Below are 19969 nucleotides of genomic sequence, written 5' to 3'. Positions count from 1 at the left end.
ACATTGGGATGGGACATGGATGGACATTGGGATGGTGGGACATGGATGGACATTGGGATGGTGGGACATTGGGATGGACATTGGGATGGGACACGGATGGACATTGGGATGGTGGGACATTGGGATGGACATTGGGATGGTGGGACATGGATGGACATTGGGATGGTGGGACATTGGGATGGGCATTGGGATGGGACACGGATGGACATTGGGATGGTGGGACATTGGGATGGACATTGGGATGGTGGGACAGGGAGGGACATTGGGATGGATGGACATTGGGATCGTGGGACATTGGGATGGACATTGGGATGGTGGGACACGGAGGGACATTGGGATGGTGGGACACAGATGGACGTTGGGGTGGGACACGGATGGACATTGGGATGGATGGACATTGGGATGGTGGGACATTGGGATGGACATTGGGATGGTGGGACATTGGGATGGGACCGGGACGGACATTGGGATGGTGGGACATGGATGGACACTGGGATGGTGGGACATGGATGGACATTGGGATGGGACAGGGATGGTCATTGGGATGGTGGGACATGGATGGACATTGGGATGGGACACGGATGGACATTGGGATGGTGGGACATTGGGATGGACATTGGGATGGTGGGACCCAGATGGACATTGGGATGGGACAGGGATGGTCATTGGGATGGTGGGACATGGATGGACATTGGGATGGGACATGGATGGACATTGGGATGGTGGGACATTGGGATGGACATTGGGATGGTGGGACAGGGAGGGACATTGGGATGGTGGGACATTGGGATGGACATTGGGATGGTGGGACAGGGAGGGACATTGGGATGGATGGACATTGGGATGGTGGGACATTGGGATGGACATTGGGATGGTGGGACACGGAGGGACATTGGGATGGTGGGACACAGATGGACATTGGGGTGGGACACGGATGGACATTGGGATGGATGGACATTGGGATGGTGGGACAGGGAGGGACATTGGGATGGATGGACATTGGGGTGGACATTGGGATGGTGGGACATTGGGATGGACATTGGGATGGTGGGACATTGGGATGGGACCGGGACGGACATTGGGATGGTGGGACATTGGGAGGGACATTGGGATGGGACAGGGATGGTCATTGGGATGGTGGGACATGGATGGACATTGGGATGGGACACGGATGGACATTGGGATGGTGGGACATTGGGATGGACATTGGGATGGTGGGACCCAGATGGACATTGGGATGGGACAGGGATGGACATTGGGATGGTGGGACATTGGGATGGACACTGGGATGGGACACGGAGCAGCCGGAGCGATGGAGAACCCAGGGGTGGCAGTTTGGGGTCCGACCGCCCCTTCTTGGCTGTTTTGGGGTTGATCTTTGATGTTTATTTGCGGTGACGATGGTGATGATGACAGTGACGATGATGACGATGGTGACGATGGTGACGATGATGACATTGATAACGATGGTGACGATGGTGACGATGATGACATTGATAACGATGGTGACGATGACGATGGTGACGATGACGGTGACAGTGACCGTCATTACCCCGGCGTTTATTTGGGTTCCGTCCCTGATCCCTTCCTGCCTCAACCCCAACGTCCACTCGGGGTTCTCCTCCCCTCTCCACTGGCGGGGGGGGCCTGGGGGCGGGCGAGTGTCACAGCACCTGGGCTGGCACCTGGGCTGGCACCTGGCAGGACACCTGGCACCTGTGACACCTGGCAGGACACCTGTCAGGACACCTGGCACCTGTGACACCTGGCACCTGTGACACCTGGCAGGACACCTGTCAGGACACCTGGCACCTGTGACACCTGGCACCTGTGACACCTGTCAGGACACCTGGCACCTGTCAGGACACCTGGCACCTGTGACACCTGTCAGGACACCTGTCAGGACACCTGGCACCTGTGACACCTGGCACCTGTGACACCTGGCAGGACACCTGTCAGGACACCTGGCACCTGTGACACCTGGCACCTGTGACACCTGTCAGGACACCTGGCACCTGTGACACCTGGCAGGACACCTGTCAGGACACCTGGCACCTGTCAGGACACCTGGCACCTGTGACACCTGGCAGGACACCTGGCACGGTCCCTGGCACGGTCCCTGGCACGACCCTCCCTCTCCTCCCGCGTCCCCCCAGGGTTTCCCTCCCTTCGCCCGGCCCAGGTGACCCCGGGACAGCAGCGGGGACAGCACTGGGGGGGCTTCGGGAGCCGCTGCCCCCCCGGCTCTGTGTCCCCTCGGTGTCCCCTCGGTGTCCCCCGCCCCCCCAGTCTGCCCAGTTCGGGGTCACGGCCGTACTGGGGGCGGTTGCGGCGCTTTTCCTTTCGGTTCTGGCCGCGCTTTTCCTTTCGCTTCTGGAGGCGGCAACGGCTCCGAGGATCCACAGCGAGGTCACTTGGGGGGTCCGGGCGGGGGGTCAGGGGGTGTCCCCTTCTTTGTCACCTTCCCCGTCACCTTCCCTGTCACCCCCTGCCCCGGGTGGGGGCTCAGCGGGCGGGGGGGTGGCAGGAAATGGCGGGAGGTGACAGCGGGTGACACTCGCCGAGGTGTGCGGGCTTTGGGGGTGCGGGGGGGGGGGGACACACGGACCCCTCCCCCCACCCGTGGGGCCGCGGTGGGAAAAGGGAAGCGGAGGGGGGGGGAAGGGGACAGGGACAGCTCGGGGACACCCCCGGCAGTGTCACCCCCCGCCGGTGGCGACACCTGGGCAGGTGAGGGGGTCGCGGACCCCCCTGGCGTGGGCCAAGCGAGGGGGGTCCCGCGGGTGCCACCGCGGTGCCGGACGTGCCACGGCGGCCACTCCTGTGCCACCACAGCCCCCCTCCCCCCTCCTCCTCGGGGCTACCGGGAGAACCGGTCAGGCGATACCTCCGGGCAACCTGCGCCGGCGGCTCGGTGGCCACCATGGGGTGCTGGCCCGGTGGCACGCGGGGGGGGGGGGGGCTGCGGCGCAGTGTCCGGGGGTGGCAGCGGCCACGCAGCGCGACAGGAACGCGGCCGGGCGGCGCCGGAGTGACCCCACGGCCGGCGGATGTTTGTTTGTCACCTGTGGCCTCCCGGTGGCAGCGGCGGCCCCAGGGGCCCGGGGCGAGCGGTGGCCCCCGGCCATGAGCGGCGGCGGCGGCCACCCCGGGCAGGTGGAGGTGGCCATGGTGGCGTGCGGAGGTGAGGGAGTGGCCGGGAGGTGACGGCGGTGCCAGGTGGCGCTGGCAGGGAGCTGGGACGGGCTCGGAGCTGGCACGGGTGGCCCGGGCGCTGCCCAGCCCGCGGGCCAGCGGGCAGCGGCGCCACTCGTCCCCCCCGGCCACCGCGGCCACCGCGAAGGCCACACCAGGGAGGGCTTGGTGGCCACACCCGGGACAAGCCGGCGCCAGGGCCCCGCGGGGACAATGGCGGTGTCACTGCCAGCACCGTGGGGACAATGGCGGTGTCACTGCCAGCACCGCGGGGACAATGGCGGTGCCACCGGGCCAGCACTGTGGGGACAATGGCGGTGTCACTGCCAGCACCGCGGGGACAATGGCGGTGCCACCGGGCCAGCACTGTGGGGACAATGGCGGTGTCACTGCCAGCACCGCGGGGACAATGGCGGTGTCACTGCCAGCACCGCGGGGACAATGGCGGTGCCACCGGGCCAGCACTGTGGGGACAATGGCGGTGTCACTGCCAGCACCGCGGGGACAATGGCGGTGTCACTGCCAGCACCGTGGGGACAATGGCAGTGCCACCGGGCCAGCACCGCGGGGACAATGGCGGTGCCACCGGGCCAGCACTGTGGGGACAATGGCGGTGTCACTGCCAGCACCGCGGGGACAATGGCAGTGCCACCGGGCCAGCACTGTGGGGACAATGGCAGTGCCACCGGGCCAGCACTGTGGGGACAATGGCGGTGTCACTGCCAGCACCGCGGGGACAATGGCGGTGTCACTGCCAGCACTGCGGGGACAATGGCGGTGCCACCGGGCCAGCACTGTGGGGACAATGGCGGTGTCACTGCCAGCACCGCGGGGACAATGGCGGTGCCACCGGGCCAGCACCGTGGGGACAATGGCGGTGTCACTGCCAGCACTGTGGGGACAATGGCGGTGTCACTGCCAGCACCGCGGGGACAATGGCAGTGCCACCGGGCCAGCACTGTGGGGACAATGGCGGTGTCACTGCCAGCACCGCGGGGACAATGGCAGTGCCACCGGGCCAGCACCGCGGGGACAATGGCGGTGTCACTGCCAGCACCGCGGGGACAATGGCGGTGTCACTGCCAGCACCGCGGGGACAATGGCGGTGCCACCGGGCCAGCACGGGCCATGTGCTGCCACCCCCTGTACGGGGACAGAGCCCGGTGGCACCACTGGGTTGATGAGTGGGCACTGGGGGACACTGGCACTGACCCCTCTGGGTGGGCACTGGGTGACAGTGGTGGACACTGGCACTGACCCCTCTGGGTGGGCACTGGGGGACACTGGGACCCCAGCACTGACCCCTCTGGGTGGGCACTGGGTGACACTGGCACTGACCCCTCTGGGTGGGCACTGGGGGACACTGGCACTGACCCCTCTGGGTGGGCACTGGGGGACACTGGGACCCCGTCCTGGGTCCGGTCCCCGCGGGCTCCGGTGACACAAATTCGGCCCCCGTGGGTGTCGGGGCCACACCCGGCCTGAGTCACCTGTGGCACGTGCCAGCCCTGCCACCCGCGCCACCGCGGGGACGAGGGGCGAGCCGGGAGGGGAGGGACCCCCAGGGGTGTCCCCAGTGTCCCCAGTAGCCCCAGTGCCCTCGGTATTGCCCTCATCCCCCGTAACCCCCAGTGTCCCCCACTTCCAGTATTCCCAGTGCCCCCAGTATCCCCAGTGTCCCCAGCATTCCCAGTGTCCCCAGTATCCCCAGTGTCCCCAGCAACTCCAGTGACCCCAGAGTCCCCACTGTCCCCAGTGTCCCATTGCTCCCAGTAACCCCAGTGCTCACAGCACTCCCAGTAACTCCAGCGACTCCAGTATCCCCAGTGTCCCCAGAATTCCCAGTGACTCCAGTATCCCCAGTGCCTCCCAGTGCCCCCAGTGCCCCCAGAATTCCCAGTGACTCCAGTATCCCCAGTGCCTCCCAGTGCCCCCAGTGTCCGGCACTATCCCACACTGGGAGTGGGGCAGCTGTGGAGTCAGGCAGGAGTGACTGGCCCGGGTGAGGGGTCACTGGCCCAGGTGAGGTGTCACTGGCCCGGGTGAGGTGTGATTGGCCCGGGTGAGGTGTGATTGGCCCGGGTGAGGTGTGACTGGCCCGGGTGAGGTGTGACTGGCCCGGGTGAGGTGTCACTGGCCCAAGTGAGGTGTGACTGGCCCATGTGAGGTGTGACTGGCCCGGGTGAGGTGTGACTGGCCCGGGTGAGGGGTGACTGGCCCAGGTGAGGTGTCACTGGCCCAAGTGAGGTGTGACTGGCCCATGTGAGGTGTGACTGGCCCAGGTGAGGGGTCACTGGCCCAAGTGAGGTGTGACTGGCCCGGGTGAGGTGTGACTGGCCCAGGTGAGGTGTCACTGGCCCAAGTGAGGTGTGACTGGCCCATGTGAGGTGTGACTGGCCCGGGTGAGGGGTCACTGGCCCAAGTGAGGTGTGACTGGCCCGGGTGAGGGGTCACTGGCCCGGGTGAGGGGTCACTGGCCCGGGTGAGGTGTGACTGGCCCAGGTGCGGTGTGACTGGCCCATGTGAGGTGTGACTGGCCCAGGTGAGGTGTGACTGGCCCATGTGAGGTGTCACTGGCCCAGGTGAGGTGTCACTGGCCCATGTGAGGTGTGACTGGCCCAGGTGAGGTGTGATTGGCCCGGGTGAGGTGTGACTGGCCCGGGTGAGGGGTCACTGGCCCGGGTGAGGTGTGACTGGCCCAGGTGAGGTGTGACTGGCCCATGTGAGGTGTGACTGGCCCGGGTGAGGTGTGACTGGCCCATGTGAGGTGTGATTGGCCCAGGTGAGGTGTGATTGGCCCGGGTGAGGGGTCACTGGCCCAAGTGAGGTGTGACTGGCCCGGGTGAGGTGTGACTGGCCCAGGTGAGGTGTCACTGGCCCGGGTGAGGTGTGATTGGCCCGGGTGAGGTGTGACTGGCCCAGGTGAGGTGTGACTGGCCCGGGTGAGGTGTGATTGGCCCGGGTGAGGTGTGACTGGCCCGGGTGAGGTGTCACTGGCCCAGGTGAGGTGTGATTGGCCCGGGTGAGGTGTCACTGGCCCAAGTGAGGTGTGACTGGCCCGGGTGAGGGGTCACTGGCCCAAGTGAGGTGTGACTGGCCCGGGTGAGGTGTGACTGGCCCGGGTGAGGTGTGACTGGCCCAGGTGAGGTGTCACTGGCCCAGGTGAGGGGTCACTGGCCCAAGTGAGGTGTGACTGGCCCGGGTGAGGTGTGACTGGCCCAGGTGAGGTGTCACTGGCCCGGGTGAGGTGTCACTGGCCCAAGTGAGGTGTGACTGGCCCGGGTGAGGTGTGACTGGCCCGGGTGAGGTGTGACTGGCCCAGGTGAGGTGTCACTGGCCCAAGTGAGGTGTGACTGGCCCATGTGAGGTGTGACTGGCCCGGGTGAGGGGTCACTGGCCCAAGTGAGGTGTGACTGGCCCGGGTGAGGGGTCACTGGCCCGGGTGAGGGGTCACTGGCCCGGGTGAGGTGTGACTGGCCCAGGTGCGGTGTGACTGGCCCATGTGAGGTGTGACTGGCCCAGGTGAGGTGTGATTGGCCCGGGTGAGGTGTGACTGGCCCGGGTGAGGTGTCACTGGCCCAGGTGAGGTGTGATTGGCCCGGGTGAGGGGTCACTGGCCCAAGTGAGGTGTGACTGGCCCGGGTGAGGTGTGACTGGCCCAGGTGCGGTGTGACTGGCCCAGGTGAGGTGTCACTGGCCCGGGTGAGGTGTGATTGGCCCGGGTGAGGTGTGACTGGCCCAGGTGAGGTGTGACTGGCCCGGGTGAGGTGTGATTGGCCCGGGTGAGGTGTGACTGGCCCGGGTGAGGTGTCACTGGCCCAGGTGAGGTGTGATTGGCCCGGGTGAGGTGTGACTGGCCCGGGTGAGGTGTCACTGGCCCGGGTGAGGTGTGACTGGCCCCGGTGAGGTGTGACTGGCCCGGGTGAGGTGTCACTGGCCCAGGTGAGGTGTCACCGGCCACGTGCCGTGTCCGGCCCTGCCGTGGCCGCGGGGCTCGGAGCTGCCGGGAACCTGTCGGGCCAGACCGGCCGGCCGGGCCTCACCTGGCCGGACTCAGGGGCCAAAACTCACCTGGACAACGGCAGGGGCCGGGCCTCACCTGGCCGGTCTCAGCCTGTCCCGAGTCCCGGTGGCCCCGGACCCCCCCGAGGCCGGGGCCAGGTGAGGGGGCAGCTGCGGGCGGGGGCGGGTCAGGGGGCGCGAGTGGCCACCGCCGGCGTCACCGGGGCCACCGGGCAGGAAGGAAGGGACCGGCAGCACCTTCGGGGTCCCGGCTCGGGGGCTCCCCACGGCTGGACCCACCTGAGGTGACCTCGGGGGTCCCGGGGACCCTGTGGGGACCCTGCAGGGACACCGGGCGGGGGGGTCCCGTGCCCGTCGCCCCCGTTCCCGGCTCCCGCTGCGGCCCCGGGACGAGGGGACGGTCCCGGGACGTTCCCACGGTGGCAGCTGGGACGCGGGGGAGGGTCAGCTCCGGGCCGCGGGGGAGGGTCAGCTCCGGGCCGCGGGGGAGGGTCAGCTCCGGCCGCGGGGGAGGGTCAGCTCCGGGCCGCGGGGGAGGGTCAGCTCCGGCCGCGGGGGAGGGTCAGCTCCGGGCCGCGGGGGAGGGTCAGCTCCGGCCGCGGGGGAGGGTCAGCTCCGGCCGCGGGGGAGGGTCAGCTCCGGCCGAGGGGTGGGGTCAGCTCCGGGCCGCGGGGGAGGGTCAGCTCCGGCCGCGGGGGAGGGTCAGCTCCGGCCGAGGGGTGGGGTCAGCTCCCGGCCGCGGGAGTTTCCCACGGTGGCCGGGATGGGGCGGGAGGGGTCCTGCTCCGGCCACGTGAGTTTCCCACGGGGCTTGGGACGTGGCGGGGGTGGTGGCCAGGACTGGGGGGGGGAGGGGGGGGGGGTCTCACTCTGGCCACAGGAGTTTCCCACAGTGACCAGGGGGGTCCCACTCCCGATTTTCCCACGGTGGCACGCGGGGCACAGAGGGTCCTGCTCCATCCCGGGACATTCTCCCGGTGACCGGGACATGGCCGGAGTCCCCCCCTGGCCACCGGCCACTCACCGGGGCCTCTTCCCGCAGGTTGTGCCAACTGCGCCGGAGCCTCCGAACCGGACCAGGACGCCCCGATGTCGTGGCCACCCCCGTCCACTCTGCCGGACACCCCTTTCCCCAACGGGGCCCTGGCTGCGGTGGCCGCGGTGGCCGAGGCGCTGCTGACCCCCGGCTACTGGGCGCTGGACCGGCTGCTGGCCCTGCAGCCCACCACGGCCCAGCGGGCGCGCTGGCGGCGGCACCGGGCCGGGCGCTGCCTCGGGCTGGGCGCACGGGTGCTGGTGGCACCGGTCCTGGTGCTGGCGCTGGTGCTGGCGCTGCCGCTCTCCCTCCTGGGGCTGCTGCTGTGGCTGCCGGTGCAGGCCAAGCGCCGGCCCTTCGTCCACCAGCACGCGGCCACCGCGGCCACGCCGGAGCCCTGGGACCCGCGGCGGCCCCGCGGCTTCACCTTCCTGACCGCCAACCTGTGCCTGATGCCCAGCGGCCTGGCCCGCTTCAGCAACCTGGGCAGCACCCGCTGGCGCGCCATGGTCATCGGTCAGCGGCTGGCGCCGGGAGCGCCGGCCGAGGGCTCCGGACACCGCGATGGGCTGCTGGAGCCGCAGCGGGGAGATGGAGGGGGCTACGGGGGCACGCTCAGCACCGTGGCCTGGGGGCAGCCGGGCAGCGGGTCAGGGCCGGGGGCGCCCGGGGGGGATCCGTGGACGGCGGCCAGTCCGTCGGCACCGGTGGCTAGCACCATGCCGTGGCCGGAGATGGCGATGGCCAACCCAACGCCGGTGGCCAACCCGCGGCCAGCGGTTGACTCGGTGCCGACGCTGGCGGTGCCGATGACCAACGCAGCCCCGGGAGCCGCTCCCTCACCGGCGGCCACCCTGGGGCCGGAGCGGTCGGTCCCGCTGGCCAACCCGATGCCCTCGGTGCTGACCACCCGCATCCCGCCGGACACCGACTTCATGTGCCTGCAGGAGGTGTTCGATGCCACCGCGGCCACCATCCTGCGCCGGCGGCTCGGCCGCCACTTCCCGCACGTGCTGTGGGGGGTGGGCCCGGGGGGGCTGCGCTGCGGGCAGCTGCGGGTGCTGGGCAGTGGCCTGGTGCTGGCCAGCCGCTTCCCGCCGCTGGCCGCCCGCTTCCACCCCTTCCCCAACGCCGCCCGCGAGGACGCGCTGGCCAACAAGGGGCTGCTGGTGGCACAGGTGAGGGGACACCCCGGGGGGGCCGGGGGGGTGACGGGGACCGGCCCAGGTGACACATGGGTGGTGTCCCCCTCCCCCGCCAGGTGCTGTTGGGGATGGGGCGGGGTCAGCGCGTCGTGGGGTACCTGGGCTGCACCCACCTGCAGGCGCCCGCGGGTGAGTGGGGACGCGGTGACGGCGTGGGGGGACGCTGGGGGGAGGGGGGGGCCTGGGGGTGTTGGGTCAGTGTGGTCAGTGTGGTCTTGTCCGGCTGTGTCCGGGTGTCCTTGTTCCCCTGTGCCCGTGTGTCCCTGTGTCCATCCGTCCCCGTGTCCCCGTGTCCATCTGTCCCCGTGTCCCCCTGTGCCCGTGTGTCCCTGTGTCCATCTGTCCCCGTGTCCCCGTGTCCCCATGTCCCTGTGTCCATCTGTCCCCGTGTCTCCGTGTCCCCGTGTCCATGCCCCCCTGTGCCCGTGCGTCTGTGTCCCACCGTGTCCCCCTGTGTCCGTGTGTCCCCGTGTCCATCTGTCCGTGTGTCTCTGTCCCCCGATGTCCCCGTGTCTGTCCTTCTGTGTCCCCATGTCCCCCCATGTCCATATGGCCCCTGTGTGTCCTCGTGTCCCCATCCCTGTGCCCATAGCTGTCCCCATCCCCCGTGTCCCCATCCCCGTGTCCCCATCCCCCGTGTCCCCATCCCTGTGCCCATAGCTGTCCCCATGTCCCCATCCCCGTGTCCCCATGCCCGGTGTCCCCATCCCTGTGCCCACAGCTGTCCCCATGTCCCCATCCCCGTGTCCCCATCCCTGTGCCCATAGCTGTCCCCATAGCTGTCCCCATGTCCCCATCCCCGTGTCCCCATCCCCGTGTCCCCATCCCTGTGCCCATAGCTGTCCCCATGTCCCCATCCCCGTGTCCCCATCCCTGTGCCCGTAGCTGTCCCCATAGCTGTCCCCATGTCCCCATCCCCGTGTCCCCATCCCCGTGTCCCCACGCCCTGTGCCCCGTGTCCCCATCCCCGTGTCCCCATCCCTGTGCCCATAGCTGTCCCCATGCCCCGTGTCCCCATCCCCGTGTCCCCATCCCCCGTGTCCCCATCCCTGTGCCCATAGCTGTCCCCATAGCTGTCCCCATGTCCCCATCCCCGTGTCCCCATCCCCGTGTCCCCATGCCCGGTGTCCCCATCCCTGTGCCCACAGCTGTCCCCATGTCCCCATCCCCGTGTCCGCATCCCCGTGTCCCCACGCCCCATGCCCCGTGTCCCCATCCCTGTGCCCATAGCTGTCCCCATGTCCCCATCCCCGTGTCCCCATCCCCGTGTCCCCACGCCCCATGTCCCCATCGCCGTGTCCCCGTGCCCCGTGCCCCGTGTCCCCATGCCCGGTGTCCCCATCCCTGTGCCCACAGCTGTCCCCATGTCCCCATCCCCGTGTCCCCGTGCCCCGTGCCCCGTGTCCCCATGCCCGGTGTCCCCGTGTCGCAGCCGATGCCACCATCCGTGACGTGCAGCTGTCCCTGGTGCTCCGCTGGCTCTGGGAGTTCCGGCGGGAGCACGAGCAGCCGGGGGACCTGGTGGCCTTCGATGTCCTCTGCGGGGACCTCAACTTCGACAACTGCTCCCGGGGTGGGGACAGGGGGGGACACGGGGGGACACGGGGGCGGGGCGAGGGGGACAGAGGCGTGGGACACGAGGGGACAGGGCAGGGGGACATGGGGGGTCGTGGGTTGGGGACACACGGGGGGACATTGGGGGACACGGCGGGACTGGAGGGACGTGGTGGGGACATTGGGGGGGCAGAGGGGGTGGGGGGTCGTGGGTGGGGGACACTGAGGGGAATGGGGTGGGGGACGGAGGGGACGGGGGGGAGAGAGGTGGGGGACATCGGGGGGACGGGGGAGCCCGGGGGGGGACACAGGGGGACACGGGGGGTGACAGCAGCGCCGTGTCCTCGGCAGGTGACGCCCAGAACCAGCAGCACCCCCTGTTCAAGGAGTTCTGGGACCCCGCACGCTGCGACCCCGGCCAGGACCAGCCCTGGGCCATCGGTGGGGACACCGCTGTCACCCCCCCGCGGTCCCCGCTGTCACCCCTGCCCAGAGTCCCCGCTGTCACCTCCCCGAGGACCCCATTGTCACCTCTGCCCAGGGACCCCATTGTTACCCGTGCCTGGGGAACGCACTGTCCCCTCCCTGTTCCCTCCCTGTCCCCTCCCTGTCCCCTCCCCGCGTCCGGGGTCCCGCTCACTCCCTGTCCCCTCCCTGTCCCCTCCCTGTTCCCTCCCTGTCCCCTCCCTGTTCCCTCCCCGCGTCCGGGGTCCCGCTCACTCCCTGTCCCCTCCCTGTCCCCTCCTGTCCCCTCCCCGTGTCCGGGGTCCCGCTCACTCCCTGTCCCCTCCCTGTCCCCTCCTGTCCCCTCCCCGTGTCCGGGGTCCCGCTCACTCCCTGTCCCCTCCCTGTTCCCTCCCTGTCCCCTCCCTGTCCCCTCCTGTCCCCTCCCCGTGTCCGGGGTCCCGCTCACTCCCTGTCCCCTCCCTGTCCCCTCCCTGTTCCCTCCCTGTCCCCTCCCTGTCCCCTCCCCGCGTCCGGGGTCCCGCTCACTCCCTGTCCCCTCCCTGTCCCCTCCTGTCCCCTGCTGTCCCCAGGGACGCTGCTCGACTGCCTCAAGATCTACGAGGAGGCCGTGTCCACCCCCGAGAACATGAAGAGGTGACACTGGGGACACTGGGGACACTGGGGACACTGGGGGGGGGCACAGGGTGGGAGGAGGAGGGTCCTCCATGCCTGTGCCACCGTGTCCCTGTGCCACCGTGTCCCTGTGCCAGCACAGCTCAGTATCTCCGTGTCCCCGTGCCCCTGTGTCCCTCTGTCCCTGTGACACCATGTCCCTCTGTCCCCTGTCCCTCTGTCCCTCTGTCCCTTTCCCTCTGTCCCCCTGTCCCCTCTGTCCCCCTGTCCCTCTGTCCCTGTGACACCATGTCCCCGTGTCCCCGTGTCCCCCTGTCCCTCTCTCCCCCCTGTCCCCCGTCCCTCTGTCCCCTCTCCCCTCTGTCCCCTGTCCCTCTGTCCCTCTGTCCCTCTGTCCCTCTGTCCCCTGTCCCTCTGTCCCCCTGTCCCTCTGTCCCTGTGACACCATGTCCCTCTGTCCCCTGTCCCTCCGTCCCTCTGTCCCCTGTCCCCTCTGTCCCCCTGTCCCTCTGTCCCTGTGACACCATGTCCCCGTGTCCCCGTGTCCCCCTGTCCCTCTCTCCCCCCTGTCCCCCGTCCCTCTGTCCCCTCTCCCCTCTGTCCCTCTGTCCCTCTGCCCCCTGTCCCCTGTCCCTCTGTCCCTCTGTCCCTCTGTCCCTCTGTCCCCTGTCCCTCTGTCCCCCTGTCCCCTCTGTCCCTCTGTCCCTCTGTCCCTCTGTCCCCTGTCCCTCTGTCCCCTGTCCCCTCTGTCCCCCTGTCCCTCTGTCCCTCTGTCCCCTCTGTCCCCCTGTCCCTCTGTCCCTCTGTCCCCTGTCCCTCTGTCCCTCTGTCCCTCTGTCCCTCTGTCCCCGTCCCCCCGTCCCCCTGTCCCTCTGTCCCCTGTCCCTCTGTCCCTCTGTCCCCTGTCCCTCTGTCCCTCTGTCCCTCTGTCCCCCTGTCCCCTCTGTCCCCCTGTCCCCTCTGTCCCTCTGTCCCTCTGTCCCCTGTCCCTCTGCCCCCTGTCCCTCTGTCCCCCTGTCCCTCTGTCCCTCTGTCCCTCTGTCCCTCTGTCCCCCTGTCCCCTCTGTCCCTCTGTCCCTGTCCCCTCTGTCCCTCTGTCCCCTGTCCCTCTGTCCCCTGTCCCTCTGTCCCTCTGTCCCTCTGTCCCCCTGTCCCCTCTGTCCCTCTGTCCCTCTGTCCCTCTGTCCCTCTGTCCCCTGTCCCTCTGTCCCTCTGTCCCTCTGTCCCCCTGTCCCCTCTGTCCCTCTGTCCCTCTGTCCCTCTGTCCCTCTGTCCCCTGTCCCTCTGTCCCCCTGTCCCTCTGTCCCTCTGTCCCTCTGTCCCCCTGTCCCCTCTGTCCCTCTGTCCCTCTGTCCCTCTGTCCCTCTGTCCCCCTGTCCCCTCTGTCCCTCTGTCCCTCTGTCCCTCTGTCCCCTGTCCCTCTGTCCCCTGTCCCTCTGTCCCTCTGTCCCTCTGTCCCCTGTCCCCTCTGTCCCTCTGTCCCTCTGTCCCTCTGTCCCTCTGTCCCTCTGTCCCCGTCCCCCCGTCCCCCTGTCCCTCTGTCCCCCTGTCCCCCTGTCCCTCTGTCCCTCTGTCCCCCTGTCCCTCTGTCCCTCTGTCCCTCTGTCCCCGTCCCCCCGTCCCCCTGTCCCTCTGTCCCCCTGCCCCCTGTCCCTCTGTCCCCCTGTCCCCTGTCCCTCTGTCCCTCTGTCCCCTGTCCCTCTGTCCCCCTGTCCCCTCTGTCCCTCTGTCCCTCTGTCCCCTCTGTCCCCGTCCCCTCTGTCCCTCTGTCCCCCTGTCCCTCTGTCCCTCTGTCCCTCTGTCCCCTGTCCCTCTGTCCCCCTGTCCCCTGTCCCTCTGTCCCTCTGTCCCCTGTCCCTCTGTCCCTCTGTCCCCCTGCCCCCTGTCCCTCTGTCCCCCTGTCCCCTGTCCCTCTGTCCCTCTGTCCCCTGTCCCTCTGTCCCCCTGTCCCTCTGTCCCCTGTCCCTCTGTCCCTCTGTCCCTCTGTCCCCCTGTCCCCCTGTCCCTCTGTCCCTCTGTCCCCGTCCCCCCGTCCCCTGTCCCTCTGTCCCCCTGCCCCCTGTCCCTCTGTCCCCCTGTCCCCTGTCCCTCTGTCCCTCTGTCCCCTGTCCCTCTGTCCCCCTGTCCCCTCTGTCCCTCTGTCCCTCTGTCCCCTCTGTCCCTCTGTCCCTCTGTCCCTCTGTCCCCCTGTCCCTCTGTCCCCTGTCCCCTCTCCCCTCTCCCCTCTGTCCCTCTGTCCCCCTGTCCCCCTGTCCCTCTGTCCCTCTGTCCCCTGTCCCTCTGTCCCTCTGTCCCCCCGTCCCCCTGTCCCTCTGTCCCTCTGTCCCTCTGTCCCCTCAGGACGCTGTCGCAGCCCCGGGGCCGGGAGCAGTTCCTGGCCGCTCCCATCCTGTCCTGCGGAGCTCCGGACCCGGCGGCGCCGCGGCCGTGGCAGGGCCGGCGCGTGGACCGGACACTGCTGCGGAGGGACCCCGCGCTGGCCACCGTGAGTGACCACGGGGAGACCCCCAGAGTGACCCCTGAGTGACCACGGGCCCCAGAGTGACCACGGGGAGACCCCCAGAGTGACCCCGAGTGACCACGGGGAGCCCAGAGTGACCACGGGGAGACCCCCAGAGTGACCCCGAGTGACCACGGGGAGCCCAGAGTGACCCCAGAGTGACCACGGGACCCCCAGAGACCCCCGAGACCCCAGAGTGACCATGGGACCCCAGAGTGACCCCTGAGTGACCACGAGGACCCTGAGTGACCTCAGAGTGACCACGGGGAGACCCCCAGAGTGACCCCTGAGTGACCACAGGGAGCCTGAGTGACCCCAGAGTGACCACGGGGAGACCCCCAGAGTGACCCCTGAGTGAGCACGGGGAGCCCCAGAGTGACCCCTGAGTGACCACGGGACCCCAGAGTGACCACGGGGAGACCCCCAGAGTGATCCCGAGTGACCACGGGGAACCTGAGTGACCCCAGAGTGACCCCAGAGTGACCACGGGACCCCCAGAGACGCCTGGGACCCCAGAGTGACCCTTGGGACCCGGAGTGACCCTGGCACCCAGAGTGACCCCTGGGACCCTGAGTGACCCTGGCACCCGGAGTGACCCCAGGACCCCAGAGTGACCGCTGGGACCCCCAGAGTGGCCCTTGGGACCCTGAGTGACCCCGAGTGACCCCTGGGACCCCGAGTGACCCCTTGGGACCCTGAGCGACCCCGAGTGACCCCTGGGACCCTGCCCTGACCCCGCTGTCCCCTCAGGAGGTCACCGGGCTCTTGGTCATCACTCAGCTGGCCACGCTCTCCGACCACCTGCCCGTGGCCCTGCGGCTGCGCCTGGGGCCCGCTGACCTCTGACCCCGGCACGGCCACGGCGCCGGCCACGGCTCTGACCCCAGTGTGACCACTGCTCCGGCCACGGCTCTGGACACGGCGCTGGACACAGCTGCGGCCACAGCTCTGACCCCATCACGGCCACTGCTCCGGCCACGGCTCTGGACACAGCGCTGGACACAGCTCCGGCCACAGCTCTGACCCCATCACGGCCACTGCTCCGGCCACGGCTCTGGACACAGCGCTGGACACAGCTCCGGCCACAGCTCTGACCCTGATGTGGCCATTGCTCCGGCCACTGCTCTGGCCACTGCTCCGGCCACTGCTCTGGCCACGGCTCTGACCCCAGTATATGACCACTCCTCCGGCCACAGCTCTGACCCCAGTGTGACCATTGCTCCGGCCACTGCTCCAGCCACTGCTCCAGCCACAGCTCTGACCCCAGTATATGACCACTGCTCCGGCCACTGCTCTGACCCCAGTGTGACCACTGCTCCGACCACTGCTCCGGCCACTGCTCCAGCCACAGCTCTGACCCAAGTGTGACCACTGCTCTGGTCACTGCTTCAGCCACTGCTCCGGCCACTGCTCTGACCCCAGTATATGACCACTGCTCCGGCCACTGCTCCGGCCACTGCTCTGACCCCACTGTGACCACTGCTCCGGCCACTGCTCCAGCCACTGCTCCGGCCACTGCTCCGGCCACTGCTCTGGTCACTGCTCCGGCCACTGCTCCGGCCACTGCTCCGGCCACGTCCCCGTGAGTGTCACTGCACTGGGGGGTGACCGTGTGGACACGATCAGTGGTGGCATTGATCCGGAATCGGGGCCGGATTGGTCCGGTATTGATCCGATATTGATCCAGTATTGGGGCGGGATCAGTCTGGTATTGATCTGACATCCATCCGGCATTGATCGGGCATTAATCCAGTATTGATCGGGCATTGATCCGGCATCGATCGAGCATTGATCCAGCATTGATCGGGCATTGATCCAGCATTGATCGGGCACTGATCCGGCATCGATCGAGCATTGATCCAGCATTGATCGGGTATTGATCCAGCATTGATCGGACACCAGTCCGGCATTGATCGGGTATTGATCCAGCATTGATCGGGCACCGATCCGGCATCGATCGAGCATTGATCCAGTATTGATCGGGCATTGATCCAGCATTGATCGGGCACCGATCCGGCATCGATCAAGCATTGATCCAGCATTGATCGGACACTGATCCAGCATTGATCGGGCACCGATCCGGCATCAATCAAGCATTGATCCAGCATTGATCGGGCACTGATCCAGCATTGATCGGACACCAGTCCGGCATTGATCGGGTATTGATCCAGCATTGATCGGGCATTGATCCAGCATTGATCGGGCACCAGTCCGGCATTGATCGGGTATTGATTGAGCACCAGTTCGGCATTGATTGGGCACTGATCCGGCATTGGTCGGGCATTGATCGGGCACCGATCCGGCATTGATTGGACATTCATCCAGCATTGATCGGGCACCGATCTGGCATTGAGCGGGCATTGATCCAGCATTGATCCAGCATTGATCGGGCACTGATCCGGCATTGATTGGACATTGATCAGGCATTGATCGGGCAGCGATCCGGCATTGATTGGGCACCAATCCGGCATTGATCGGGTATTGATTGAGCACCAGTTCGGCATTGATTGGGCACCAATCCGGCATTGATCGGACATTGATCGGGCACCAATCTGGCATTGATTGGACATTGATTGGGCATTGATCAGGCACCGATCCGGCATTGATTGGACAGTGATCCAGCATTGATCAGGCACCGATCCGGCATTGAGCAGGCATTGATCGAGCATTGATCGGGCACCGGTCCAGCATTGATTGGGCATTGATCAGGCATTGATCGGGCATTGATCAGGCACCGATCCGACATTGATCGGGCATTGATCGGGCACCGATCCGGCACCAGCCGCGCGCTGTTCCGGTGTCCGGTGTCGGCCGTTCCTTTTATCACGGAATTTCGGAAATCTCTGGTGTGGGCTGAGTTTGTGACTCGATCCCAGCCGGGATCGGGAACGGGATCGGGATCGGGAATGGGATCGGGATCGGGAATGGGGATGGGATAGGATTGATGGCATGGGATTTATGGGATTTACAGGATGGGATGGAATGGGAATGGGATGGGATTTGGTGGATAATGGGATGGGATTGATGGGATGGGATCCATGGGATGAGATGGGATTTGTGGGATTTATGGGATTGATGGGATGGGATGGGAATGGGATGGGATGGGAATGAGACAGGGACGGGAATGGGATGGGATTTCTAGGATAATGGGGTGGGATTGATGGGATAGGATGAGGGTGGGAATGGGATGGGATTTATGGGATGGGATCCATGGGATGGGATGGGATGGGACTTGTGGGACTTATGGGATGGGATGGGAATGAGGCAGGGATGGGATGGGATGGGATGGGAATGGGATGGGATGGGGATGGGATGGGATGGGATGGGATTGGGATGGGATGGAATGGGATGGGATGGGGATGGGATTGGGATGGGATGGAATGGGATGGGATTGGGATGGGATGGGAACAGTCCCAGGAGAGAGGGTCAGGATTGGGAATGGGATCGGGAATGGGAATGGGGGGATGGGGAACAGGATCGGGAACGGGAACGGCCCCAGGAGAGTCGGGATCGGGATCGGGATCGGGATCGGGGGAGAGGGTCCCGCTCCGGGCGCAGAAGGAACGAAACGGCTCCGCCCCCAAGCCTGGATCCGAACCCTCCTGTAACAGCCGGCATTGATCCGGCATTGATCCGGTATCGATCCCGCATCGGGTCCTATTGATCCCACATTGGGTCCTATTGATCCGGCATCGATCCCACATCGGGTCCTATTGATCCGGCATTGATCCGGTATCGATCCCACATCGGGTCCTATTGATCCGGCATTGATCCGGCATCGATCCCACATCGGGTCCTATTGATCTGGCATTGATCCAGTATCGATCCTACATCGGGTCCTATTGATCCCACATCGATCCCACATCGGGTCCTATTGATCCGGCATCGATCCCACATCGGGTCCTATTGATCAGGCATTGATCCAGTATCGATCCCACATCGGGTCCTATTGATCCCACATCGATCCCACATCGGGTCCTATTGATCCGGCATCGATCCCACATCGGGTCCTATTGATCAGGCATTGATCCAGTATCGATCCCACATCGGGTCCTATTGATCCGGCATTGATCCGGTATCGATCCCACATCGGGTCCTATTGATCCGGCATTGATCCGGTATCGATCCCACATTGGGTCCTATTGATCCGGTATCGATCCCACATCGGGTCCTATTGATCCGGCATTGATCCAGTATCGATCCCACATCGGGTCCTATTGATCCCACATCGGGTCCTATTGATCCGGCATTGATCCCGCATTGGGTCTGTATTGATCCAGCATTGATCTGGTATCAGGTCCTATTGATCCGGCACCGATCCAGCATCGGGTCCTATTGATCCGGCATCGATCCCGCATTGGGTCCTATTGATCCGCCATCGGGTCCTATTGATCCCGCATCGATCCTGCATTGGGTCCTATTGATCCGCCATCGGGTCCTATTGATCTGGCATCGATCCCACATTGGCTCTGTATCGATCCGGCACCAATCCGGCATCAGCTCTGTATCGATCTGGCATCGGGTCCTATCGATCCGGCACTGATCCCGCATTGATCCGGCATTGATTCGGCGTGGTTCTGGCATTGATCCAGCACCAATCTGGCGTGAATCTGGTATTGATCCAGCATTGATCTGGCATTGGGTCCTATCGATCTGGCATCGATCCGGCATCGATCCGGCATCGATCTGGCATGGATCTGGCATTGATCCGGGATCAGTCTGCCATTGACCCAGTGTGGCTCAGCATTGCTGCGGCATCGACCCAGCATTGATCCAGCATTGATCCGATATTGATCTGGTATTGATCAGGCACTGATCGACCATTGATCTGGCATTGATCCGGCATTGATCCAGTATTGATCTGGCATTGATCCAGAATTGATCCGGTATTGATCCGGTATCGATCCAGCATTGATCCAGTATTGATTTGGCATTGATCCAGCATTGATCCAGCACTGATCCAGCATTGACCTGATAGTGATCCAGTATCGATCCAGTATTGATCCGATATTGATCCGGTATCGATCCTGCCTCTCACCGGCAGGGCTGGTGCAGCCCCCACGGCACTCCCAGAGTTTGGGCTGGGGGGTCCCTGGGTCGGTGCCCTCCCCCCAGATCTGTGGGGCGGAGCCCTGGGGGGCCCCGTGGGGCTGGGGGGGTCACTGGGGTGGTCCCTGGGGGTCCCTGCCCCCCCCAAGACACCAGGCGGGGGTTGGGGGGCAGCGGAAGCTTTATTGGAGGCTGGGGGGGTGGGGGGAGCCCCCAAAGGGGGGAGCTGGGCCCCCCATGGAGGGGCTGAGCCCCGGAACGGGGAGGAGAGAGCTGGGGGGGGGGCTGCCCCATAGCGGGGTCAGGGGGTGCAGAGCTGGAGTTGGG

The 19969-nt window shown here is 66.3% G+C and overlaps 1 protein-coding gene across 1 annotated transcript; it reads left to right on the top strand.

Moving 5' to 3' along the window:
* Positions 1–2993: 2993 nt before the first annotated feature.
* On the top strand, positions 2994–17137 carry LOC116451755 (sphingomyelin phosphodiesterase 5-like). The gene is made up of 8 exons (XM_032125480.1): positions 2994–3184; positions 8261–9432; positions 9516–9588; positions 10892–11032; positions 11365–11454; positions 12051–12114; positions 14434–14578; positions 15344–17137. Exons 1-8 carry the CDS (start codon positions 3127–3129, stop codon positions 15437–15439), a joined length of 1839 nt encoding a protein of 612 aa, XP_031981371.1. The 5' UTR covers positions 2994–3126; the 3' UTR covers positions 15440–17137.
* Positions 17138–19969: the final 2832 nt, after the last annotated feature.

The sequence above is a fragment of the Corvus moneduloides genome, chromosome 1 (assembly GCF_009650955.1).
Source record: "Corvus moneduloides isolate bCorMon1 chromosome 1, bCorMon1.pri, whole genome shotgun sequence".
NCBI lineage: Eukaryota > Metazoa > Chordata > Aves > Passeriformes > Corvidae > Corvus > Corvus moneduloides.
This window is presented reverse-complemented; position numbering and strand designations above follow the sequence as displayed.

What these genes read in the sequence shown, in the direction of transcription:
- LOC116451755 (XM_032125480.1), top strand. Translation starts at nt 3,127, where the DNA reads ATGAGCGGCGGCGGCGGCCACCCCGGGCAGGTGGAGGTGGCCATGGTG. An exon ending in GGACCAGCCCTGGGCCATCG is followed by an intron (nt 11,455 to 12,050) that starts GTGGGGACACCG and finishes TGCTGTCCCCAG; the next exon opens with GGACGCTGCTCGACTGCCTC. An exon ending in GGGACCCCGCGCTGGCCACC is followed by an intron (nt 14,579 to 15,343) that starts GTGAGTGACCAC and finishes CTGTCCCCTCAG; the next exon opens with GAGGTCACCGGGCTCTTGGT.